The sequence below is a fragment of the Aphis gossypii genome, chromosome X (assembly GCF_020184175.1).
Source record: "Aphis gossypii isolate Hap1 chromosome X, ASM2018417v2, whole genome shotgun sequence".
Classification (NCBI taxonomy): Eukaryota; Metazoa; Arthropoda; class Insecta; order Hemiptera; family Aphididae; genus Aphis; species Aphis gossypii.
Genome location: NC_065533.1, coordinates 49,913,597 through 49,927,593, shown reverse-complemented (window position 1 = coordinate 49,927,593; position 13,997 = coordinate 49,913,597). Strand labels below are relative to the sequence as shown.

Genomic DNA, 13,997 nt, shown 5'->3' with positions numbered 1-13,997 from the left:
CCCGTATTTCGATATTATTACTGATATATTACAATAGTAGCCTTTAAAATATAATATCCTTCTATTTTATTACTCACTAAAATAGATAACTGCAACGCTATAATAAAAAAAATATAGTTTTATGTATATATAATTTGTGGTGTTTGATAAGGGATTCTGGTATTGAAGGGAGGTGTTGGTGACAATTGTGGCATCAACAATATTGAAAGCCCGGTATAACCCCTGAAATCTGTCACTGGCAACACCAATTCAACGACAGACCGGTTGACTAACCGTTTCTTGTTTGTGGGATTATTTTGCTGTCCTCCATATCTCACGATTTCCCGATAAAAACAACCGTATAACCGTATCCGCCTATTCCTTATTCAAAGCTGGTTTAAGGTATTCAAAAGCAGAATGATGTTAAATATTTATGCAAAAACCAGGAACTATAAATAAAAAGTATTTTTCATTAAGTTTTACTACCGTGTTATAAATTCATATATTAACACATAGATAAAATGATATAAATAACCTTTGAAACAATTAAAAAAATATACTATGGCTATCAGTACTTGAAAAATGTAAAATTAAACTTATAAATATTTTGATGTGAATAACTGAATTATAAATATATATTTATAATAAGTATTATTGTATCGTAAGATTAATGTTAATTAATAAATTAATACAATTGTATCTATAATATTGTTAAATTAAATATATTTTCTAATATGGGAAAGTATATTTATACATATATATATTTAGATTCTGAGAGGAATGATGAATGTATTGATATCATTTCATCATGATTTAGTTTTTTGTATACGAGTACGCTATAATTTGTTAATAAAATGATTTATATAGTTGTAACATTTGTAACTCAAAAACTAACCATTAGTTTTCGATAAAATTTATTTTGTAAAATCAACATAGATTTTAATTTGTACCCCCCCTCCCCCCACCAAAAAAAAAACAAAAACCCGTAGATTCTTTAATTTTTACCAAATGTTTGTATAATAACTACAATAAATCTTTCTAGACATTTCGAATATTTTAAAGTTATTTATATTTACTAAAAATTGTAGGAATACATAGGTACAATTTTATAATTGAAGTTAAAATATTGACAATATTCGTTACAATCATGAATATTTGCAAATTATTTTCTAGTTATAAATTTATAAAAAAAATTTGTATTATTTGCTAAGAATTAAAAATTTAATACAAGATTTCCATAAGTTTGGCTTATAATAATTATAAAATAAATTGAAAGTTGACCAATTACAAATATTGTATCTACATTTTTACGAAATCAAAAATGCACGCATAAAATAACTATTTACAATCAAATAATTTTAGATTTATGTTAAAGTTAAAATTTACTAGTCATAGAAAATTGAAATATACACCAGTTAAAGGTGTAATATAAGTACAAGGTTTTTTAATGTCGTTCTTATTGAAGTTAAAAAAAAATCAAAAATCGTTAGTCACATTTTTTTTAGAAGTGTTTAAAGTTCAAATTTTTACGATATATGTCAAAATAACGAAAATTTACAATAATTTTGTAGCAGAAAATTCATGAAATTTTTTTTATTTATATCTTAGGTTGAAAAATTCCACACTAAGTTTTCCTTTAAATAGCTATAGAGAAAACTCGAAGCCTCATTATAGGATAAATTTTAGCGTTTAAATTTTTAATTTTCACGAAATTGCGTAACAATAACGATTTATTCTCAAACGATTTTAAATATTTGTTATTATTCAAAAAGCATAAGTCGTAGATACTTGAAAATTTCACCAGTTTTTTAGATTGAAATTTCCTTTACACAATTTAATTTTCAAAATATTTCGTTTATTTTAAGGCTATTTATAGACATTTGAAATATTCGTTTTTGTTTAATTTTTTTTTATAAATGTCAATAAAATTTTTTTAGCTAAGTCAAAATACTTGAAAATTTAATAAAAAGTTTCTCAGAAATTAGTCATATAGTGATTCAAAAACTATAAGAATACATAAGCATAATTATTTTTGATTAGCGTTTAAAGTTCAAATATTGACAAAAATTCGTTAAAATTATAAACATTTGCAAATTATTTTGAAGGTATAATTCATAAAATTTTTTGTATAAGTAGTTATAGCTAAGAGTTGATATTTTAATACAAGATTTTACATAAATTTGACTTACGATTATAAAAGATTATAATTATTATAAAAAAACATAATCTTTGGTGTATTCAGATTATTAAAACATAAACTTCTTTTTTCACCACCCAATTTAAAATATATATCCTAGGCTGACAAATCATCTCCGTTCAGAATCGTTTTTCGTTTACAATGATACCTATCATTGGATTTAAATTTAACACATAAATAATAGTGATCAATTTTACAGCAGAACGATACCCACTTGACCACGTTTTATGTATAAATAAAAATATATATGTAAATAAGAATAGCTGTTGATGAACGATTTAGCTCACTGATATCTATTTAGCCAAAAATGATTAAAATAATCCAGTGTTATCAAATTTACTTATTGTGCTTCACTGCTTCTTGTATAGATTGTAAAATTTACAAACTTTTTTAATAAGTTTTTTTAATATCTAATTATATGTATATAAAAAAAATAAATACTTTTAAAGTTGTTAGTATTATAAATCGTTATGTCATTTATTTGTCATTGGTATAATAATACAAACACTATAAAATATAAATATAGATACTTAAAGAAAGTATTTTAAGATTATTTTATTTATCACATTAAACGGTATGTTATTTTAATAATTTAACTCAAATAAACTTCATTTTTAGAAGAAATATATAAATTAATGAACACTATGTGTAATTAATTACCAAACAAGATGACTATTATATTATTATCTTTATTTTCAAAACGTGTTTGTTTTCATGTAGTAAAATCACATTGTTCTGTTGAGAGTAAATAATTATTAGGATAATATTATTATTATGCGACTTAAATACAAAACATGTAATCACGTTGATGTTCGGAATGTGTGTGTGTGTGTGTAGTGTGTGTGTAGTATACAATATGTTAATATATTATGTGCGTTGTTATTCGATTATAATTATATAGGGGCATAGAGTAGATGGGGATGGTGATAAAAGTTTAGCGTCGCCGGCAGGTCGTTTCTTGCGGCGTCGGTGTGTCGCCCGCGATGCCGCCGTTGCCTCCAAAGGATGATGAATCGCATAACTTCCCCTTCCATCGATATCATCGTATCGTCGTATTTCTTTATTTTTTTTTTACATCGTAAATATACATCTTTTTCTTATCATTATTTCTATAGTATGGAACTATGAAATTACAAAATAAGAACCAGAGGTCTACATTATATGTCTCGCACAAGACACAACCGTGTATCAAAGAGTGCACTTGTATAGTTGTATATGTGATATATATATGTCATGTGTAGCAGTGATGTATATTTTTTTACCCAGATCATAGAAGTATAATATTATAACGTTGTGACACTATGTGTACTATCTCTGAATTATAATATTATATGGTAATATGCACATTTTTAGAAAAATCAATATTGAAATAATCGCGTTTCTCCGATTGTCAGTCCGTATACTCGGGCGTATAGTAACAATCGAAACGCTATGCTATATTACATTTACTATGAAATACAAAATAATAAACGTCACCTTTCTGTCTTTTGCGCTGACATCGATTACACTATATAACGACAAAAAATCAAATAAAATAAATAAATACCACCAGTACAGAAAATACTGCTGTATACACGCTACGTTTGCGTTCTCGATTTGAGTGTCGCTTCCTAAGTTTTTTCTCCGACATTTCATTACTAAAAGTTTTTTTTATTTTCCGAAAATCTATACGCATACAATGCATAGCGTACACATAGTATTGTTCATTCGTCCCGAGCGTTTTGGTATTTTCCAATTTTCTGATACATTTAACGTTCCGTCCGCGTGTATGTGTGTGTGTGTGTGTGTGTGTGTGTCACACACTAAAGGCATCGAGCAATTTGTTTCACCTCCAACGCTTTATAGTCTCAGGATCGCGTACATGTATATATGTTATTTGAACACACATATTATACGCCTAGATAGTTTAGTGTGCAACGTATAATAACTAATGTGAGTGTAAAAGCATGTCCAGGGCTGGTGAGCGGGGCATGTGCAAGCCGTGCAATTGCAGCACAGGACTTTGTGATGAAAATGCATTAAAAACCTTATAGATTTCAAATTAAAATTGGATAAGCCTCACGATATACGTGTACCCGTCGTTTATACAACGGGTACACATATAATATAGCATAATTTAGCACCTACACGTTCGAACCTTGTGGAAGCGTTTTATTTGCATCTTTAATATAAAACCGTTTTTGTTAATACGGTGCAGTGGCGTAACTATATATGAGAAAGATCAGAGGCCAAGGTTGCACCAGGGTGCAGACGTTTAAGGGGCCTTTTTGTGCATGATTTTTTCTATTCTAATGTTAGATAATTATTTTTTTTTTAATAATTCAATATAGCACACTTATTCAAATTTAATTTTAATTTGATGAAAATGTTGTCAATAATTTGTTACGTTGTAGACCGTATGAGTGTAAATATTAAATTATCAATGAAATGTTTATGTGTACGGTCTTGGCGGGTGATATAATTCTTAGGACTGCTGGTGTTTGTCAAACATCAGTTGTATTTCTAGGATTTATTTATTTTTGAATCGGCCATTTAACAGCTGTAATATTATGTACCTTATACTATATTATAATAAAATGTATTTATTCAACGATACGAGTATATTGTATATGTATACAATTATTACTTTATCGTATTTAATGTCATTATAAAAAATGATAGGTACGTAAATATGCACTCGTGTAATTTCAGCAAGTTGGAAATATACCCTTTATTAACTTCTTGGATGCTACCTTTGATAAGGGATGTTACCAGTGGATCCCCGCTAAAAATGTCTTTCCTGATCCGAAATTCTTAAGTTATATCACTGGTACAGTAATTTGCGTAATTTAGGCATCAATTAATTTTCCCTCATATCTGTTTAAGCTTAAATATATTGAATATTTAACATTTATAAATTCTGAGCGGAGCAATGAATGTATGGATTTCACAATGACGTATGTATTTTATGTGTATATACACAATAAGTTGTCGAAACATATTTCAAATAGAAAATTGGATCTAATTTGTACTTTGGAGAAGTTAAAATTGAAAATTATCGGTATTTTTTAAACTAATTAATAAATAAAAAATTAAAGAAACACAGAGATTTTTACACGAATTCAATTTTTAATTAAATTGATTTTGTTTTTGATGCAACTTTAACATAAAAATCAATTGCAGTTATATATCAATAGATACATGCAATTATTACCAAATGTTATATATGTATATACAATTTTTCATATTTTTAAATAATTTTTTTTATATAAATGGCAATAAAAAATGATTTTCTGAATAAAAATTTTAGAAATTATATATAATAGTTATAAATTAAATTATATCGTATTATATTAATAGTGTAACATTGTTTTATAGGTGTTCAAAGTTTTTAAAATTATTTAGTAGTTAAAATTCATAAAAAAAATTTCTTTCTATTATTTTAAATATAAATATTTTATAAAAGGTTTTTAATAAGTTTTTCAACTCATAAAAAAAAAAAAATTACCGAAAATTAAATTAATTTTTTATGGCTTATATATTATGAGCGTTTGAAGTTGTTCATATTTTTATTTTTTATGACATTGAATATTCATTTGTAAAGTAACTAGATATATCTCCTTCTAATGATATTTGTTTTTTTTTCTGGTGTAACTTGACAATATAAATAACTATATTTGATATTTTCATTAATTTAATGTTTATTTGATAATTTTCATATATATGTATGAATATTTTTTAAAAACTATTTTTTATTTTTATGGACATTTAAATTTTTTTAAATTTAATTTTTATAAAAGATTAAAAGTTTTTATTCGGTTTTGTAATTTAATACAAAACCACATAAGTTGTACTCATAAGTTCAAATGTTGATAAAATTCATTAAAATCACGAAAATTTAACACAAAAGTACTCACCAGCAATTCATATAAAACTAAAAAATCTCTAAACTTATTTAAACATAACGTATTTTTATAAATATTTCAAGTTCAAATTTAGACAAAATTACATCTATTCTTTAAACTACAAATAACGATATTTATATTTTGTTTAAGAACAGTATAGTTTTCATAAACAATGATATTATTATTGAATTATTTTTTAATGCACTAATTACAGTAATCTAATCGAAACCTACCGTATAGCAGAACACTACGCAGTTTTATTGAGCATTATGCATCACTGTTTGAGAATTAATATTATTTTTCTGTTTATGGTTTGAGTAATTATTAATTTGTCATTAAAATATTAATATTTTAATAGATTCACTTTAAGTTTTGCTCATTTTAATAAGGACGGTACTAATTTGATGTATTTTCATTAATTTTAAAAATGTTATGTAGATACTTCAAGGGTACATACTTCATATTTAATGTATACATAAATAGATTTAAATTAAATCTAAGTCGCGTACAGAGGTATTTTGAGAGCACGTGCAACTAACAAAAGTTAAATTCCCACCCACCCATTTTTTTATTTATAAAAAACGTTCTTTTGAACTTTTGTCTGTAACTGTAATTAACTTTTAAAATAACTAGAAATAATAATTAAGATACTAGTATAGGTATAATGTTTGTGTTATATTATTGTAACAATAATATTGTTATTTGCTTAACCTAGTCCATAATGTTTGGTATCAAAGTTATCCAACTATATACCTACCAACCCACCTATACACCCACCATCACGAAAGCACATGCAGTCGCACCACTTCCTAACCTGTCTGGGCGCCAATGAAAAATAAATAAATACCATTTAATATTAATATATTGCTTAATGATAAGATTGGGGTTCGCAAAAATATTTTTAGATACAATAAGCAAATAAAATGTATTTTACTTAGCACTTCTTGAAATATTACTTTAAGGTACACCACTAAATATTATTATCAATAGTAATTTGTGGACTGTATAATTAACAATGCCTATAATATATATATATCTATATATATCTCCTCAGAAAACACTCATTCGAAGCATCAACAGATGTCAATTTATTTCACGACGTTAAAAAATATTAACATTTCGTGTATTGTATGCACCTTAGTATATTTAGACTATACAATAATGTTATTATAAATAATAAACACTGAGAGCTTTGTTTCTTTCTATTATAAGAGCATAATAAAGTCTTGTATTTTTTTTGTGTTTTGATGTTTTATAATTTCAACGGAAATCAAAAAATCTTTATAGTATATACACTATACAGCCATATAAATGATTGTTCCTTTCTTTGTTTCTGTATTTTTAAAAACAATTGGCCCGTTTTCATTAAAAGTTATATCAATAGATTCCTTGAGACTCGGGGATGGTTTGTGGTTTCGTTATTCATCCGCTATAGTTCGTTATAGATTGATTCATGTATTAACGTTGGTTTAACTTATACAAAAATCGAACATCTTTTGTTTGTATATAGGGCTGCTATAGAACATAGGTCATAGTCGTCATAGATAATAATATAGTTATTAAAATTGGATATAATTTTACGTTTTGTATTATATTTTATCATTTAGGCTAAGAAAGCCATACAATATGAATGTGAAATTGAGTAATCGTTATTATTTACAAGAGACAAAGTGTCTGGTTGATGTTTATAACTTTATATACTAAAGAAATTGTAAATTAATTTTGACAAAAAGCATTTGATAATATTTCAACTAAAACGAAACAGAGACAATAAATAAAATAAATAAATTGTTTGAAATTAGATAGACGACTAATTCATGTATTATTAGTTCGGTTATAATTTATTGAAGTATAAGCAAATCTAGAGTTTTTAACCATAAAAAATACTCTATCTTATCGATTTAAACGATTAGAGTAAGGTTAAACCAGTTTTTTTGCAGGGGTGGCTTAACAGATATTAATAATATTAAAATCATAACTGTATATTTATTTATTTCTGCTTACGATCGGTCATACGTAAGAAAATTACTAATAATATTACTACCCACTGAATGTGCAGGATTACCCATACCAAAATGATAAATAATTAAGAAAAGACAGTGAGTTATAAGTATTGAAACATAAAAATAATTTTACATAAATCATCCGAGTGGATGTAAATAATAAAAAAAAATACTAAGGGGTTGGTTAGCTGAGCAAACAGGAACAGAACAAGTCCCCTCTCTAATATACAATATATATTATAATATATCATAGTTTTTTCGGGGAAAATCGTTTTTTCTCTCGTACTGTTTCGTCAAATTTAGGTTGGCCCTTAGCCACGCCACAAACGCCACCCACTCTATACAATAATAATACGAGTGACGATGCCGGATGACTGCAGCATTATAATGAAAATATTGTAGTAAAACAATATAGATAATATTATATAGTGCACGGTATTATATTTTAAACGGCGTGTATAAAGGCGACCGATTGTTGTTCGCCGTCTGCAGCAATAACGGGGGCCTGATTTGATTCCGGTTCACTAGATTATAATATTGTGGACGAGCACCACACCACACTGCTCTTGCACGCACGACGCGTCGCAGTATTATTAACAAACAAAACAAACAATAAACACATAATTCACAAACGACTCGTGATGCGATGACGATAACGCCGCGCGTCGCGTCTCCTCGGTCGACAATAATGAGCACCGCCGCCGACATCGGCGCTAATTGTTTTTTAATTACCTAACGTGTGCTGCGCCGTGTCTCTGTGTAAAATATACGCTAGCGGCGCTGTTCGACCCGCCGCCAATATTATTATAATATAGTACAGCGTGCGTATAGGCGCGAATGGCCTAAGTATTTTGGGTGGACTCGATTACCCCCTTTTCCTCTCAAAAAAAAAAAAAAAAAAAAATAAATAAATAAATAAATATTGATTAAAAATAGTGGTAACAATAGTAGTATTATTGATGATGTACAAATTATTGTTTTTTACGTATCTATTGTATGTTATAATAAGTCGTATCAGCTATTATCCAAACATGTTTTAATATTACACGCCGGTCGAAACATACCTACGTATAACAACGGTTCTCATCATTAGAATTTATATACACACATATATGTATATCATTAATACTGTTCCTACCAAGAGAAAAAACAACAAAATTTTGAATCATTGTTTGATAATATTTATAAATCGGGTTTTTGGATTTCAACATTTTAGAAAAAAAATCATATTTACCAACTCGATTTGGAAAGACTAGGAATAGTTTTGTAGACCCATCTCCCGATTATTTATGCCAACGTGTTTAGATGTAAATACATATTACAGTATCATATTTTATCGTATTATTGTACGTTATACCAGCTACCACGTTATTATACGTATATCGTATTATACTATATACCTATATATATCGTGTACGTACCTATATAGTATATATATATATATATATATATATATATATATACTTATATACATATACTATATACATATACCTATATATATGCATATAAAAGCACACGTTGTATACAACAGCGGAAAAGTAGTTATATTATTTATCGATTTGATTACATTAACAATTAACGGTGGCCGTATATAGTTAATGTATGACATGTCCGCGAAATCGAGTGCGAGAGTTTAAAACGGTTTAACCGAGTTAAATTTATGATACATTCGTTTAATATGTATAACGTTAAACGACGAAACGGCACACACACACACACGCGCGCGCGCGCGCATAGCACTAACGTGCGTATATATGCATAATTATTTACGGTTTATGCAAAGTAATTTATATAAGTAACGGTCATTTATAATACGGTGCAGTTACGGGGAATAATACCGTTTATTATGGTATCGGTGAAGTGTAGTACGGCAACAACAACGGCGGCGGCGGCGGAGGCGGCGGCAGTAACAGTAGTAGCAGTGAGTGTAATATAGTATATTATAATATTATTATTATGTAGTTTATTTCACGACTATAATAATATAATATAATATTGTAGCGGTTAGGGTTTGGGGCCGGAGGAACTATATAATATTATATTATCGCACACACGCGGCAGTAAGTAATAATATTCTGTCCGAAAGCCAAGACTCGGTCCTCCGCCTCCACCGCCGCCGCCGCCGCCGCGACGCCTTAGGCCTCGCCACCTATACATAATAATAATAATAATAACAATAATACGATATTATTATTGTTTATTATCGTCTCTCGTATATTATATCCGAACTCCGCGGATATGGCGTGCGACGTGTAAACGGCGATCGTTTCTCGATTAATCTCGGATCGGTGTCGTCGCGCGGACGGCGCGGTGTGGGGCCGTCTCGTTATTTGTTGTCGTCCTGGCCCTCGATCGTTCTTCGGCGGAGATTAACGGACTATACGTCGCACCTGCAGCGGCGTGTGGCGGGACCGGACCGGACCGCGGGCGAGCGATCGGCACCGGAAGAGCGTCGCGCCGACGACCACCGCGGCCGTTACGCGTTTCCACCGCCGGCGGCCGAAGCGCCCCCGTTCGCGGCGCTGACGACTGGCGGCGGTGCGCGCGTGTTGCCGTCGCCGGGGGGGCGGGTAGGCGGCAACATCGGTTCGGTTGTGTGGGTCCGTCGTGGTGTCGTCGTCAGTTCCCTCCAATCGTCGGTCCGCCGAGTCGTCCTGCACGGGGTGCTCGCTGCCGCTTCGGGCCTGCAGCGCACGCCGTTTCGTCTCCGCACGATATCGTATATTGTTATGACCGTCACTCATTGGTATATATGTATATAATATTATAATATCGTCATCATCATCATCATCATCATCGTAATGTTTCGCACAATTTTTTAACGTAATTTATATATCATAATTTATTTTATTTTGTTGTTTTGTTATTAAATCATCACGCGGGAGATGAATTTTAAGATTTTTTTTTGGCAAAAATTAATGACAAAAAATTAAAAAACATAAATCTCACGTGATGTTTAAATCGTAACGTGTTATTATTATTATTATTATTATACGCGTAAAATATTATTACGCTGCATGCGATTGAAAATTATTCAAACGATTTTGTCGTTTCTCGACGTTTTGATAAAAAAAAAGTCCGATGTCGTTTTAGATTTTCCCGCGGAACGTGGCAATGACGACGACCAGCTCGGTGGATGACGGTGTCGAGAGATCGCGCGAGTTGAACGTCAATGATGGATGGCACGGCAGTCTCTGTTAAAGTGAGTAATATATTTTTAATATATAGTATGGTATACCTAAGTTCTCGTAGTGAAATATCATAATAAAACTATATTGTTGTTATTTTTACCGTATACGTATAAATGTAATAATTAAGATATTATAATAATAATTATTATTATTTACTTATAATTAGTTCATATAATATTAATGTATGCAATTGATTATGTAGATGATTATCTACACGCACGTGTACATAAACAAAATATAGTTTCTCTGTTTTTAATATTTTTAAATTCAGTAATGTGTGTAAACCGTTACATCGTTGATGACGACGTTTACTGCCGGCTCGCAAAGACTTTCTTCGCCGGCTAACTATTGCTACGTGTTGTACCTTATAATATATACTTACACGTAAAAAAATAATAATAATAAAAACTTTTTTTTTTATTATTATTTTTCTTTTAAACTTTTTTTCCTCTTTTATTTCTTTACTATTACTATTATCGTTGCAAAGACGGAAACACGCAGTAGAGATTCGCACTTGTTATTATTACTACTGTATTTCCCGCTGCATCTCCCACCGTTTATATATATATTATATACGTATACGTGTGTGTGTATATAAATAGATATATATATATATAATATAAGCACACGCTCCCACAAAAAGAAAAAAAGAGAGAAAGAAATAAAAATCAAAAGTTAAATAAATAAAAGGAGGCTAGCGACGTATTCGTATTACAGCTACTATATTATTCTCTTTTGTAGTATTCCCGGTCTCGACATCGCAACGTCCGGGACGTGGCTATTACTAGCTACCTTATAATAAAATAACGGTGGAGGAGGTCAATATAATATTTTATTTGTGATAGTATAAATAAATACCTAGTAACAACGTCAGCCCCCATAGACAATATAATAGTTATAAATTTATAATATTTGAATACCATAATTTAACTCTCCTCGTTCCGTCTCTTGAACATTTTTAACGGTGGTCTGTAATAATATAATGATACAGTGTAATATTTTTATTATTATTATCAATGTCAATCGCTATTATACGTGTATAGGACGAACTAGATTTAATACGTTAATATATTTTTTCTTAGAGTTATATATATCTTCACTATATGTAGGTATGTATATATATATGTATATACATATATATATACTGGTATAGCATTATATAAATGCAAAACTTGACGACACAAGTAAAATATTAAAATGCTTGAGATAGTAATTCTTTATGCGTTTTGAGGTAACAAAGTTTTTAATGAAATAAGTATAATTGTATTGTTCAGATCCCAAATTCATTAAGTCGGTTAATAAGAAACAAATTGTTTGGATATTAGGAGTTAAATTACATTTTTTTTATTATAACAACAATGATTTAAATTTTGTTTTATAATAATGTTATTAATTTATTAAACAATGTGATGATACACATAAATTAACATATATTTTGTTAAAGCGATTATTTTATGTCATACAAATGTAAATCTCCATTGAAATGTATTAAAAGTTATAACTCGTGATGATTTTTTTATAGTGATAGTAAATATTTAATTTTGTTAGTTTTTTTTTTTTTTAGTGTACAGAATAGTATAAAATGAGATAAAATATATTTTAAAGAATAAATACGAACGCGGTAAGCTGGTTAAGTAATAAAATAAAAATTTGTTTGGAAACAAGAATAAATAGAATATCTTTTGTTCAGACCAATTTTAGATTTACATTCATATATGTATTTTAATTTTTACAACTACGGAGTCCCCTATTTGATTAAAAATTTACGGTTCGATTATATTTTCCATTATTTCGTTAAATGATCACTTTTCTTGTATAGTTGTAAAATAATTAATTAGGATGTTGTACGTATTTATTTTGCATTATATATTATATATTATATATTATATATATATGTAGTTGGCTATGAATTTATCTATATTAGTAGTTAAAATAATTAGTAAACTTATAGGTGTATTACAAAATGTATCGTTTTGTTTAAAACTCGGATTTATTACGTTCTGGACCTGGAGTTCATTCATTGCTAATATTATAGTAGTAAAATGATAAAATAGCTAAAATAGTTAAGTGGTTATTATTAAATTAATTTTTTTTTAAATCTAGTTTAGAATTTTATCAAATTTTAGATTCTAAGTGGAGAGATGATTGTACTAGTTTTATAACGAGGCGCGTGTTACAATAAATACTTGAAAAACTCTTAATTTTCAACTTTGAGGTTGATTTTAGATAGAAAATTGGATTTAGATTTATTTTAAACACGTTAAAATTTAAAATTCCCAGAAATTTTCAAAATACCCAAGAAAAACAAAAACAAAAAATACTTAAAAACAGGCATTTTCAAGAAAAACCAATAATTCACAAAACCAATTTTGTTTTTTTATGTCTCTTAGCACTTCCTGATTTTTTGAATTTAATATTTAACAAAAGATCTCACATAGTTTTTCTTATATCTATACAAAATATTATACAAAATTCGTCGGAATTGTGAAAATTTGCAAACTATTTTTTTGTTAGAAATTTACTAAAAAATATTTTACTTTATACCTATATAAGATTAGAAAAAGGAATTCAAGGTTATACTAAGTATTTAATATTTAAACCAACAAATAAAAAAAATTTATAGGTACGCTAATAATTATTTAAATTCAATTTTATGACATTTCAACGAAGAATGAAAATTGAAGGTATTTTTTTATAATTAAAAAATATTATTGAGGAACATTTACGTTTGTAATAAATGTTA

The 13,997-nt window shown here is 28.5% G+C and overlaps 1 protein-coding gene across 2 annotated transcripts in view; it reads left to right on the top strand.

Annotated features, from left to right (window-relative positions):
* Nucleotides 1-10,650: 10,650 nt before the first annotated feature.
* LOC114132580 (uncharacterized) overlaps nt 10,651-13,997 on the top strand; it is a 68,626-nt gene continuing 65,279 nt past the window's right edge. The window contains exons 1-2 of one of the 2 annotated variants that reach the window (XM_050206292.1): nt 10,651-10,809; nt 11,157-11,265. In XM_050206292.1, the coding sequence (XP_050062249.1) occupies nt 11,243-11,265 (23 nt within the window). In that variant the 5' untranslated portion in view covers nt 10,651-10,809; nt 11,157-11,242. Of the gene's footprint in view, nt 10,887-11,156; nt 11,266-13,997 lie in introns of both variants that reach the window. The other variant, XM_050206291.1, reaches the window with a different exon arrangement.